This window comes from Oncorhynchus mykiss, chromosome 1 (assembly GCF_013265735.2).
Source record: "Oncorhynchus mykiss isolate Arlee chromosome 1, USDA_OmykA_1.1, whole genome shotgun sequence".
NCBI classification, from domain to species: Eukaryota; Metazoa; Chordata; class Actinopteri; order Salmoniformes; family Salmonidae; genus Oncorhynchus; species Oncorhynchus mykiss.
This window is the reverse complement of record NC_048565.1, coordinates 68,832,319-68,845,820: the sequence shown is the minus strand read 5'-3', so window position 1 is coordinate 68,845,820 and position 13,502 is coordinate 68,832,319. Positions and strand designations below refer to the sequence as shown.

Sequence of the window (13,502 nt, the reverse complement as noted above, 5' to 3'; positions counted from 1 at the left end):
CTTCCCATGTCTGGAATACACTGTCATCAGACACACATAACTGCACCACATATCACACTTTTACAAAATGCTTGAAGACATGGCTAAAGGTCAATCAGATTTGTGAACATGGTCCCTAGCTGTGTGTTGCCGCTTTCCTTGTTATCTGTTGACTGTAGCTTGTGAGGTGTGGAAACACTTTGTTGCTTTTATGAATTTTGTCTTGCTGCTTTTTGTTCTATGTTGCTCTGTCTGTATGCTACGTCTTGCTTGTCCTATGTTGCTATTGTCTATATTGTAATTGCTTTTAATAACCTGCCCAGGGACTGCGGTTGAAAATTAGCCGGCTGGCTAAAACCGGCACTTTTACTGAAACGTTGATTAATGTGCACTGTCCCTGTAAAAAAATAAATAAACTCAAACAACACTCAGTGGAGACTAGAGATCCTGACTGCCAATATGTCCAGCCCTAGACATACCATGTAGTTATCCTGACCCTCACACCTCACCATTGTCACACACACACTAATGGTTGCTAATTCAGTCAGTGTGGTGTATTAGCAATGATTATATGTATCAAAATTAGAGGTCGGCCGATTATGATTTTTCAACGCTGATACCGATTATTGGATGACCAAAAAAGCCGATACCGATTAATCGGCTGATTTAAAAAATATATATATATATATATATATATATATTTTTTTTTATTTGTAATAATGACAATTACAACAATACTGAATAAACACTTATTTTAACTTAATATAAAACATCAATAAAATCAATTTAGCCTCAAATAAATAATGAAACATGTTCAATTTGGTTTAAATAATGCAAAAACAAAGTGTTGGAGTAGAAAGTAATGTGCCATGTAAAAAAGCTAACGTTTCAGTTCCTTGCTCAGAACATGAGAACATATGAAAGTTGGTGGTTTCTTTTAACATGAGACTTCAATATTCCATAAGAGGTTTTAGGTTATAGTTAATATAGTATTTATAGCACTATTTCTCTCTTTACCATTTGTATTTCATATACCTTTGACTATTTGATGTTCTTATAGGCACTATAGTATTGCCAGTGTAACAGTATAGCTTCCGCCCCCCCCCCCCCCCCCCCCCCGCCCCTACCTGGGCTCGAACCAGGAACACATCAACAACAGCCACACTCGAAGCATCGTTACCCATCGCTCCACAAAAGCCGCGGCTCTTGCAGCGCAAGGGGAATAACTACTCCAAATCTAAAAGCGAGTGACGTTTGAAACCGTATTAGCGCACCCAGATAACGTTTATTTCAGTGAAATATGGAACCGTTCGGTATTTTATCTAACGGGTGGCATCCCTAAGTCTAAATATTCTTGTTACATTGCACAACCTTCAATGGATGTCATAATTACGTAAAATTCTGGCAAATTAATTTGCAAATTTGCCAGGCAGCCCAAACTGTTGCATATACCCTGACTCTGCTTGCAATGAACACAAGAGAAATGACACAATTTCACCTGGTTAATATTGCCTGCCAAACTGGATTAGTAGTTAAAACTAGTGATTATGATTGTTTTTTATAAGAAGTTTAATGCTAGCTAGCAATTTACCTTGGCTTCTACTGCATTCGTGTAACAGGCAGGCTACTTGTGGAGTACAATGGTTAGAGCGCTGGACTAGTTAACTGTGCGGCAAGATTGAATCCCCCAAGCTGACAAGGTGAAAATCTGTCATTCTGCCCCTGAACAAGGCAGTTAAACCCATCGTTCCTAGGCTGTCATTGAAAATAAAAATTTGTTCTTAACTGACTTGCCTAGTTAAATAAAGGTATAAAAACAAATCGGCAAAATCGGCGCCCAAAAATACAGATTTCCGATTGTTATGAAAACTTGAAATTGTCCCTAATTAATCGGTCGACCTCTATTCCATGCCCTCGTTTGGTGATGCGTCGTTCCCCCGCAGAAGAGATTCCTGGCAGGCCCGAGGGTCCCATGAGCTAATGAGAGAAATTAACTGTCAATAGCCGCTTTCTCCTTTGCTGTATTTTACTAGGCATGGTTAGCTAGCTATCTGTTGGGGAACCAACTTTGTTTTGGTAGCTAGTTAGCTTACATTGCTTTCCAGCTAACATTACCCCCTACAACATATACAAATAAACATTAGCTAGCTTGTTTTTAGTCAAAACAGCAACATGCAATTTCTTACTCGTATAACTAAAATCCATGTAACATGATCCTTTTAACTACAAAGTTTAACTAGCTAGTAACATTAGTTATTGGCTGTAGTCATTTAACTTAGTGATCTAGCTAGATTGCTTTGTTGACAAATAATAAGACTGCTTCTTACCTTTTATTGCGGAATCGCATTCGGAAGGTTGTGGCCTTTGGGTGTAGAGTATTGCAGACTCCGAGTACCGTTTAAAAAGTTATCCGTAACCATTTCCAAGGCTTGGTGCGACAAGTGAAAATTCCAGGAGTTGTTCATGGTTTAAAATGACCGCCAGTATAAAACACCCCCAAGGAAGTGGTATGGCAGAGCTTTTAAATTGCGTTCATTTGATTGGTCATGTTCAACCGTCACGTCCTCACTTCTGGTTTTGTTTGTTTGATTGAAATGGTTTCCTTTCAATTGCTACGCCTCTCCCTTTTATTCCTGTGCATTTGTTTGGCTGAGTTTGTGCCGGTGTTTCATGAAACTACACTTTCTGTCCCATCAAAATGGACTTCTGGTACAAGTGCGTTGCTCACAATGACTTTATATTGTCACTCCAGCAGAGACGGAAAAGGAAGCGAGACATCTCACTGGCTAATATTTCTTGGTTCATATACAAGTAGACCAGACCCAGCTGCTATTGCATTGGTGTCTATGGGAGAGCCACCCCTTAAGTTTACCGAAATTATGAAGCCCTGTGCATATTACCGGTATAAAGTGTAGTTTGCCAGGACTACAGAGACAGTAAATGTGGTAGTAAGCAGGGCTGCTTTTTAGGAATTAGGCTACTTGGAGATGAAACTATGCGAAATCAAGGGTCATAGCATTGGGAAGTTGAGCGCAAAGCTACTGTTCATTTCTTAAATTCTAGCGGAAAAAACATTTGATAATTCATCATTGTTTATTTGATAAAACAAAAGTATGAAACACTATCTGTTTGTTATATGAAACTTTACATTGTACTGTGAAACTGCTTGAGGTCTTAATCCCATTTGTCAACCAGCCTTTTTAACTTGGCCTTTAATCAATCAATGTATTTATAAAGCCCTTTTTTTCCTTCAGCCTGAACAGCCAAAAAGCACATGTAATCGGATGTTTCAAGCCACATGCAAATCTGATTCCTGGCCATGCGATTTGTCTGAATGGTCAAATCTAATGTATTTGCCATCAAGTGGTTTTAAACTATTATTTGGCATATCGTGTTGCTTAGGAGCTACTCTGACAGCTACTACATGTCCTTGTCAAACTAACTAGCTTGTTAATTGTTTACAAGCAAATTAGTGAATGTGTTAGAACTCTAAACAGCTATACCTAGCTAGCCAAAATGGACTAATTTTGAAAGTCGGGTCATTTTATTCTTTGAGGCTTTATTAAACATTTTCTTAAACCTATAATTTTGAACATTGAAAGCATCTGGGAAATGTCTATGGCAGGTATTGTTCTCAGCTTAGCTTGCTATAGAACTTCTGAGTGATAGGAAGCACGAGCAACACCACCAATCAGCCTACACCACTGCTCGCACACCAGTCGTTACTATGACAACTAGCGTAGCCATGTCAGCAAAGGACTGCTGTCTGAACACACACATCCGATGTGGTCACTTGTAACTTGCTGTTTTGGACAGTCAGTATTCCAAAACCAATTTGAAAAATAACTGATCTGAGCGTTAAGGCCTGCAGTGTGAACAAGGCTTAAGTCTATCATTCAAAGCTTGCATTTCAGCACTCCCACCCCCCTATACCAATAACATCTCCCTGCAAAGACAGGGTATTATTTTTCTACAGTACCTTTCTCTGGCCGGCTTAAAGGTTAATCCAACCATTTTGAGGTACATGGGGAAACTGCTACTCAAATATTAACATGCGTCAATCTGATAATGTTCTGCTTGCCCAATTTTTTTTATCTTGAGGTGGTGTCCAGAGATACCATCTGCTTTATGCTGATTTAGCTGTAGGGTCAAATAGTTCAGTGTAGATAGTTGCATTGACCGACTGGTCTTTGACTACCGAGCTATTTTACATTTATTCATTTTATTGCTTTAGAGTAAGAAGTAGGCCTACTGCAAATTGATATAATTTATAGTTTGTCTTCTCAGATATCAGGATGGTCGACAAGAATATATACATTGTCCAAGGGGAGATTATTACTGTTGTAAGTGCCATCAAGAGGAATTCAAGGTGGAATACCCACACTCCTTTGGTAAGTTAATTTGTCTTGGTGAAGAAAAATGGAGTAACACTGCTATTTACCAATCTAGGCTTAGTTTGACATAAGACAACAGTTTAGTTTTAATTTGTAGAATTACCTGCTCCAGGAAGTAATGTGACAGACTTGGTACAAAAGGAAGAACGATTAATAAGTTAAGAGATAGATGGGGGGGGGGGGGGGGGGGAATTGTGTTTTCATAATGCTGTCATGTTTGTGTAGTGTTCAGTCCTAATCTTCATTAAAAAAAACTATACCGTAGCTCTATACATATGAACATACTCTGAGTAGAAGACAGCCATTGTATTAAAATTGTAGGCAGTGTTTTCATTTGAATCAAATCTGCAGCATTTGAATAGTTTCACTTTTGAGGTTCAAAGTCCTCTCCTTAATTTTAGTTGATGCCAATATCGTTTATTGTTTTACCTTTGTACAGGATGAAGAACAAGATCCATTGCTTAACAGCTTCAGCCACCTGAAGGAGACTCTCAACAATATAAAAGGTAATTACGTCATAATGACAAGCACAACACATCACATAAGTGTTGTATTTTGGGAAAATTGTCATGCCATAGGCAGATATCTGTAGTGAAGTCTCCTTTACTAATTCCTGACTAGCCCTCTTCTCTGTATAGTTGACCCATGAGGTCACCATTTCCTCCCTAACAGCATATTATACAGAGATACAGAGGATATGATAACACGTGAAAGTTTATAACAATTATTCAATATACGAGAATGATGATAATTGTCTTTGCCCATGGAAGCGGACAAGCTTAAAACAAAAGCCAAATTTTCATTTTCAATTTTCCCTTCGCCAATACGTTACATGGATAAACTTCAGCCAGTCGGGACCTTGGGGCTAAACACATTCAGATTGTTATCACAAAGTACCTTCTCCAGCCTGAAGAGAAAACGCATATTTAATCAGGTGTGCAGCAGATTTCCACAGAGAAATAGGCTGGCCTTTCACGTTTGTCAATATTATCTCTCCCAATGTCTTACTGGGGGGACTACTCAGCTTAATAATTTTAAGAAGTCCCATTGAAACGATATCACTGTTTGCTTATCTTTTATCCAAATTCCTCATTATGAACGAGACGGCGAAGGTAAATGTTAAGCTAAGTTGTGCAAGTGTTCTCCTCTGCACAAAGACGGGAAGATGTGTGCAACTATGAGGCGATGCACAACGCTTCAAGACACTTATCTCGGGGCTCTTATAACAACATGCAATTCAGTAAAAAAAAAATATATATATACTGTATCTATTTGATTTCTCTGCATGTCTTAATATTCTTGTCAAGAATTCCTTGATCGGTTTTGGTTGTGACAATACTTTGTTCTTGATATGTACTACTTCTATCAACTATATTTCCTCTGCAGGGCAATATTCTCCTTGTACTCAGACATAAGAATGTTCTATTCTTTATACTTACTTAGTCCTCTTATTCCGGGTTGGATATAATTCCGCAACAATATTCCACTGCAGTCTCTTGGGCCACCGTTTGTGCATCTCTTCCAGTTCAGCCACCCCTGTCCATCACCACATATTTGGCCTGCCTCGCTTGTGCTTTCCCGTAGGTGTCCATTCGACGTGGACATTTTCTTGAGGCATCCTCAGCAGTGCACTTATCTGTGCCATCGTATCCTGCCCATCTTGATCTATACTATACTGGTGGAATAAACCTTTTTATAGGCCTACTGAGTTTGCAAAACTATCCTGCATGTTGGCAACACGTTCCATGATGTCACTTTGCATTCTTTGCAGAATGGTTGCCAACATGATGCATGTGACAGTTTTAAATTTCATATAGTTTGCTGAGCAAAAGAGGTTTAGTTGTTTCACATACACTAGGTTGGTTAGTCTACCTAGTCTCCTACAGTGCCTTCAGAAAGTATTCATTCCCCTTGACTTATGCCACATGTTATTGTTACAGCCTGATTACAAAATTGGTTAAATTGTTTTTCTCACCCATCTACACACAATATCCCATAATGGCAAAGTGAAAACATGTTTATGTTTTTTGTGTGCAAATTTGTTGCAAATAAAATATCTAATTTCCATAAGTAATTACACCCCATGTTAGAATCACCTTTGGCAGTGATTACAACTGTGAGTCTTTCTGGGTAAGTATTTAAGAGCTTTGCACACCTGAATTGTACAATATTTGCACATTATTCTTTTGTTGTTGATCATTGCTAGCCATTTTCAAGGCTTGACATAGATTTTCAAGCTGATTTGTCAAAACTGTGACTAGGCCACTCAGGAGCATTTCAATTTTGTCTTGGTAAGCATCTCCAGTGTATATTTGGTCTTGTGTTTTAGGTTATTTTCCTGTTGAAAGGTGAATTTGTCTCAAGTTTTCCTCTAGGATTTTGACTGTGCTTGGCTCTATTCTATTTCCTTAAACAAACATCCTTGCCGATGACAAGCATACCCATAACTAGAGGTCGACCGATTAATCGGAATGGACGATTTAATTAGGGCCGATTTCAAGTTTTCATAACAATCGGCAATCGGTATTTTTGGGTGCCGATTTGCCTATTTAAAAAAATAAAAATAAAAAACTTTATTTAACTAGGCAAGTCTGTTAAGAACACATTCTTATTTTCAATGACGGCCCAGGAATGGTGGGTTAACTGCCTCGTTCAGGGGCAGAACGATTTTCACCTTGTCAGCTCGGGGGATCCAATCTTGCAACCTTACAGTTCAATAGTCCAACGCAATAACAACCTGCCTCTCTCTCGTTGCACTCCACAAGGAGACTGCCTGTTACACGAATGCAGTAAGCCAAGATAAGTTGCTAGCTAGCATTAAACTTATCTTATAAAAAACAATCAATCATAATCATTAGTTACCTACTAGCGTGTCCTGCGTTGCATATAACCTGACTGAGCATACAAGTATCTAAGTATCTGACTGAGCGGTGGTAGGCAGAAGCAGGCGTGTAAACATTCCTTCAAACAGCACTTTCGTGCGTTTTGCCAGCAGCTCTTCATTGTGCGTCAAGCATTGCGCTGTTTATGACTTCAAGCCTATCAACTCCTGAGATGAGGCTGGTGTAACCGAAGTGAAATGGCTAGCTAGTTAGCGCGCTAATAGCGTTTCAAACGTCACTGGCTCTGAGCCTTCTAGTAGTTGTTCCCCTTGCTCTGCATGGGTAACGCTGCTTCGATGGTGGCTGTTGTCGTTGTGTTGCTGGTTCGAGCCCAGGGAGGAGCGAGGAGAGGGACGGAAGCTATACTGTTACACTGGCAATACTAAAATGCCTATAAGAACATCCAATAGTCAAAGGTTAATGAAATACAAATGGTATAGAGGGAAATAGTCCTATAATTCCTATAATAATTACAACCTAAAACTTCTCACCTGGGAATATTTAAGACTCATGTTAAAAGGAACCACCAGCTTTCATATGTTCTCATGTTCTGAGCAAGGAACTGAAACGTTAGCTTTCTTACATAGCACATATTGCACTTTTACTTTCTTCTCCAACACTTAGTTTTTGCATTATTTAAACCAAATTGAACGTTTCATTATTTACTTGAGGTTAAATTGATTTTATTGATTTGTTATATTAAGTTAAAATAGGTGTTCATTCAGTATTGTTGTAATTGTCATTATTACATATATATATATATATATATATATATATTTTTAATCGTCCGACTTAATCGTTATCGGCTTTTTTGGTCTTCCAATAATCCCTATCGGCGTTGAAAAATCATAATCGGTCGACCTCTACCCATAACATGATGCAGCCACCACCATACTTGAAAATATGAAGAGTGGTACACAGTTTGTGTTGTTGGATTTGCCCCAAACACAAATCTTAGTATTTTGGACACAAAGTTGTTTTCTTTGACACATTTTATGCAGTTTTACTTTAGTGCCTTATTACAAACAGGATGCATGTTTTGGAGTACTTTTTTATTCTGCACAGGCTTCCTTTTCACTCTGTCAATTAGGTTAGTATTGTAGAGTAACTATAATGTTGTTGATCCATCCTCAGTTTGCTCTTATCACAGCTACAACTCTGCAACTGTTTTAAAGTCACCATTGGCCTCATGGTGAAATCCCTGAGCAGTTTCCTTCCTCTCCGGTACTGAGTTAGGAAGGACTCCGGGCGCCTGTATCTTTGTTGTGACTGGGTGTATTGATACACCATCCAAAGTGTAATAACTTCACCATGCTCAAACTGACATTCAATGTCTGCTTATTTTTTTAACCTGTAGGTGCCCTTTGCGAGGCATTAGAAAACCTCCTTGGTCTTTGTGGTTGAATCTGTGTTTGAAATTCACTGTTTGATTGAGAGACCTTACACTTATCTGTATGTGTGGGGTACATAGATTAGGTAGTAATTCAAAAAATCATGTTAAACACTATTGCACAAAGTGAGTCCATGTACCTTATGTGACTTGTTAAGCACATTTTTTACTGCTGAACTTCTATAGGCTTGCCATACAAAATGTAATACGGAGGGCATAGATTAAATGCGGAAGACACAATTCAGTTGAAGTTATTTAGGCTTGCCATGACAAAGGGGTTGTATATTTACTGACTCAAGAAGACATTTCAGCTTTCCATCAACTTAAAAAAATAAATAATTTAAAAACATAATTTCACTTTGACATTATGGGGTATTGTGTGTAGGTCAGTGACACAATCTAAATGTAAAATGTAGGCTGTAACACAAAATGTGGAACAAGTCAAGGGCTGTGAATGCTTTCTGAAGACGGTGTGTGGTTTCAGAGCAGAACTACTGAATGCTAACTTCAGACGATTTGTTTTCTGATCAGAATCTTTACATTTCACTTATTTTGCCTACTACGTTACTGTAGTGTAAATTCACATCAAATTCAAGTGTTGATCTCCTGATTTATCAAAAAAGCAAGCAAGTTTTTAACCCTTATTTTACAAGGTAAGTTGAGTAGGAACATATTATAATTTTCATATTTGTTCTACAAATGTTGGGAGAAGGATGCAAAATGTTATATGAAGTCATCTTTTCGATGTGCCATTCTAGATGGCCTACAAGAGATTGTATCTTCATAGGTGTGTTTGTATTGCCCTTCTCATAGATATTCATGGCTATGTGTTCAAGCAATCAGCTTAGACTGTGAGTGGTGTATGTATGGCTTGGCTCATATTTCTCATCTTGGGGCTATAGTTTGTAAATGCTAGACATAAAGATTTTGGCTGTCCTGAGTTCACTTGTTTCCACCAGGGATTTTGTTTTCCCTACTCTACTGATCAGTCGGGCAGTAGAGTATGGGATGGCAAGTTGCTTTCAAGTTATTCAAACGTTTATGGTAACTAGTCTATGGCATCTCTATTAAACGGGTATCTCTAGTGCCATATAGGGTTCACATGCAACAACCCCATTAGAACCCCTGACCCCCATTCTGTCTCTCTATCAACATCTGTAATGATTGATCATTTGGAGTGGCTGTGTTGTGTGGATTTAATGGAGTGGTGCTAGCTGATGGTCTCCGGTGAGCCAACTCTGCGGTCAAGCCTTTGTGTCGTCATGCCTTTGCAATGGGAGTCCTGGCAGCTCCACAGCCCCAGCCGCAGCAGCAGCAGCAGTAGCAGCTAGTGGAGAGACAGAACACATGGAGCCTGCGGCCACGGTCTCAGCCCCCTCCAGGCATAGTGCTTCCTCAAGGGAATGCCACTGCCTCGAGATGGACAGGCACGGCTGCGACAGAGGCCTGGGAGGAATCCGCCACGCTTTTTCACCCCCCCCCCAAGAACACCAAAGGCCTTGTTAGTGTTCCACAGCTAGCATTGGCAAGTGTTGTTATATTATGTTTAGCTACTTTGATTTGACAGAGGTAGATGCTGTAGTCTCTTGTTTGCCAGTTAGATTAGTTTACAGAACAAGTTCAGCCCAAGTTGCCACTCTTTAAAAAAAATGTGGGGAAACTTCTGACAATGCTGGAAAATTATTGTAATGGTTGAATATTTTTTTGTTATCCCATGTTGTGACTTCCGTTTGAGCAGACTGACTTAATTGTACAGTATTTGTTTTTCCATCTTGTTTTGTGGTTCTAATGTGTTTTGACATGACATTTCCAATGGACAAACAGTAGGGCGGGTTAAGAGATGTTATTACCTCCTTAACCCCCAATCTCGTGCGTATTTGGCTATCTTAGACGGTATGCACCTGTCCTGGTGCGAGATGAAAGCCTGGAAAAAGCACGTCAAATAACCAGGCCAAAGCCCAACTCTGTGTTTGACTGACTGATCAATGTGTTTGTTTCTGTGTGAATTCTTCTGGGTGGGCTGTGTAGTGGTGCTCTGAGGCTGCAGTGGTCCAGCTGTCTGCTTAATGAAAGCCCAGTAATTCCATTCACACTGTGTATCTTAGCTCCTCTAACAACAAAAGCAACCAGCGAAGGAAATGTGGATTAGTCTCGAAAGGTTTCTCAGCCACTTTCTCCCCGTTAAAGGTTCTGTTCTCCTTCCTCTGTTCTGCCAGCGTGATTGGCAGGACCATGTGCCATGGCACAGTGCAGCTGGAAGTATATCATCTGCAATTTTAGTTGGGTAAATATAGCAGGGAGTCTTGTCAAGCAGAGAGATAAATTGTTCTGGGAAAGGAAGTGTTGTCTCTCTTTCTGGAAGAAAAAAAGTTTCCTACAACTTCTGGAAGGAGGGTTTCTCTTTATTTCAAACAAAGAGAACACAGTTATGGAGCCTGGGCCAGTGGTGAAGCATTTGCCATGCCTCCACCCCACCTTCTCACACCACCCCTCTCTTCCCTAGGGGAAGTAGGCCCAATATCTCCTCTTTGGATGGGATGTTTTGGATTGCTCCAAATGCTTAATCTTCCATCACTAAGCTCATTCAACCCATATAATTTAGTGCTTTCCACAAATTTAGGATCTGCATCTGCGTCTTTAGACTTGAACTGCTTGTTTGCAAACAATGAAAGGGTAGACTTTCCCCCTTTGTCTCATAGGATATGTCTTCAAAAAATGAATGAAACACAGCATGACTTGTTGACTCTACAGTTTCAAGGAGGGGAATTATTTGTACTTGAGTATCTCAATAAGGACTCTTTATTTAGCCAAACTCTCCCTGCTTACTATTCAAAATGTCATTCATTTTATGTGTGTAATTAAAAATGAAAAAAAAGCCAGCAGTTTCAGTCAACTGTTAGTACCGCAACCAAATACAATTTTGTGTTGTCATTGACTGTTTTGGGTATGACATTTTATGTCTCCAGCGGTCATTGTAGATCATATTTACATGTTAAATTGGAATGTTCTATATTCACTCCAAGCCTGGTTTGGGCTCTTGTCTGCCTTAATGCCTATGAGATGTAGCTATGGTTTGCCAGTGCTGTCCACTAATCATTGAACTTCTGGGTAAGTAAGTGGACCAGTGATGACAAGGATAACCATGAGGACTTGTGTTGGGTAATCCCGGCACTACACTGGAATTACAAACAAGCAACTAATAGTGACAAATTGTCACTGTGACATATTTGGTAATGCCTATTAAGATGAGCTGTCCATATTTTCTAATTGAAGCCACAGGCAGTGGATGTTTTACAACATCCCAAAAGGCAAAAGCATTGTTTTGATGTGTAGATTGAATCGGATCTCTCCCGTGACATTGGCAGGGAAGTGTTCTATAAAGGATCCGTGTTTAACATCAAACAGACAAATCTGTCTCAATCCCCTGTTGAATAATTCTGTGGATTTATATTGGTTGTATAGTGGTCGACTATACCTCTGAGAGGTAGGAAAGAAGAGAGCAGGGTGAACACATTCATTCACACGTACCCCCCCCCCCCCCCCCGTCTTATTTTGTTATGCACAAGTCATTCCCAGCCTCAGCTTTCTAAATCTTTAAATCTTCTTTTTTTTTTTCATCTCCCTTTTCCTTTACAGCGAAGGTCAGATTTTTGACAAGTCTTCAGAGAGAGCAGTCGGTCTAAATCTCCTCATTTTTATTCATACAAATACAGGTTTAGAGATTTCAACACCCACAAGATCCAAAGCCAGACCGGCCTTTGACTGACAGCTCTTTCCCTTTTTTCCAAAACACTAACGAAATTCACAGGCACACCTCTAATGGACTGGAATCACCAGAAAGGCACCAGTGGTTGATAGTGGAAGCGTAGAGTGAATGCCGTAGCGATGATTTGATCACTCGTAGACTGACCTTTTCGGTAATTACCTCGCTGTCCCATGAGCAAAGGACAACGCAGAGACAATTTTGCTAGGAGTGGCAAAATTAGGCAAGAGAGCACATTTTAATCGTTATTTTAGTCTCAAACACATTATGTTCATGATTTCATTCCTTTTAATGGTAGTTGAAGTGTATACTGATATTTATTTAAAAAAAAATGTTTTTAGTGTCTTAGGCTACTATCCAGGTCCACAGGTTAGTTGTTTTGTAAGGCTATTTTATTCCTATAGTTCATTATTGAAGGATTAACAATCATGTATGTGTTTTACTTTATCCATGAAATGCATACGATCCCACACATGTACCTCAATCAGTGTTTCCTTTCGTTTTTTTGTTGTTGCAGCAGTGTCAACGGGTTGCGCGTGGGGAGTTAGGCTCACCTTAAATCGGTCCGGAATTGGCGGCAGAGAGAAATTAGCTGTTTTTCAGCTAATTTCCTTTTATTTTATGCATTTTTCTATGGAGCTGAGAGAATGTTGCAGTGTGAAAGTACATTTCCTGAAGTTCTACACATTTTGACATTGCCAATTCTGTGTTTTTATGCTCAAACATAACAAATCAGGGCCGTGGGCATGTAGCCGGCGTGACCGGTCAGTAATCCAGCCATGCCAAAAATTATCCTAAATTCATGGTTCTTAGAATTGTTCCATTCTCCCTGAATGTCTAGATTTAATTTTGGTGCTTGCTAGTTCATCTTTTCTACATATTTTGTCTGGTGTTAGTCATTGGAAGTTTATACTGAAAGCTTTTTTTTTTTTACCCCAGCCTGGCGCTAAATGAATTTTCGTATTCATTTAGCACCGCTGTTAAATTCATACAGGGAAACACTCATTGTACAGTCTCGTCCATCAATAAGTAGGAACAAGCACACACTCGTAGTTCAAGGTCAAGTGTGTTCGTGTGTGCCTTCTTGGCCACAC

The 13,502-nt window shown here is 39.5% G+C and overlaps 1 protein-coding gene across 10 annotated transcripts in view; it reads left to right on the top strand.

The window, feature by feature from the left end:
* The window catches only part of LOC110528038 (Golgi-specific brefeldin A-resistance guanine nucleotide exchange factor 1), a 79,445-nt gene that overhangs the window by 2,849 nt on the left and 63,094 nt on the right, over positions 1–13,502 (top strand). For 8 of the 10 annotated variants that reach the window (XM_036983834.1, XM_036983859.1, XM_036983858.1 and 5 more), the window contains exons 2-3: positions 4,267–4,370; positions 4,813–4,879. The exons of 1 other annotated variant lie outside the window; for it this stretch is intronic. In XM_036983834.1, coding sequence (XP_036839729.1) covers positions 4,275–4,370; positions 4,813–4,879 — 163 coding nt within the window. In that variant the 5' untranslated portion in view covers positions 4,267–4,274. Of the gene's footprint in view, positions 1–4,253; positions 4,371–4,812; positions 4,880–13,502 lie in introns of all 10 variants that reach the window. One more of the 10 variants, XM_036983829.1, reaches the window with a different exon arrangement.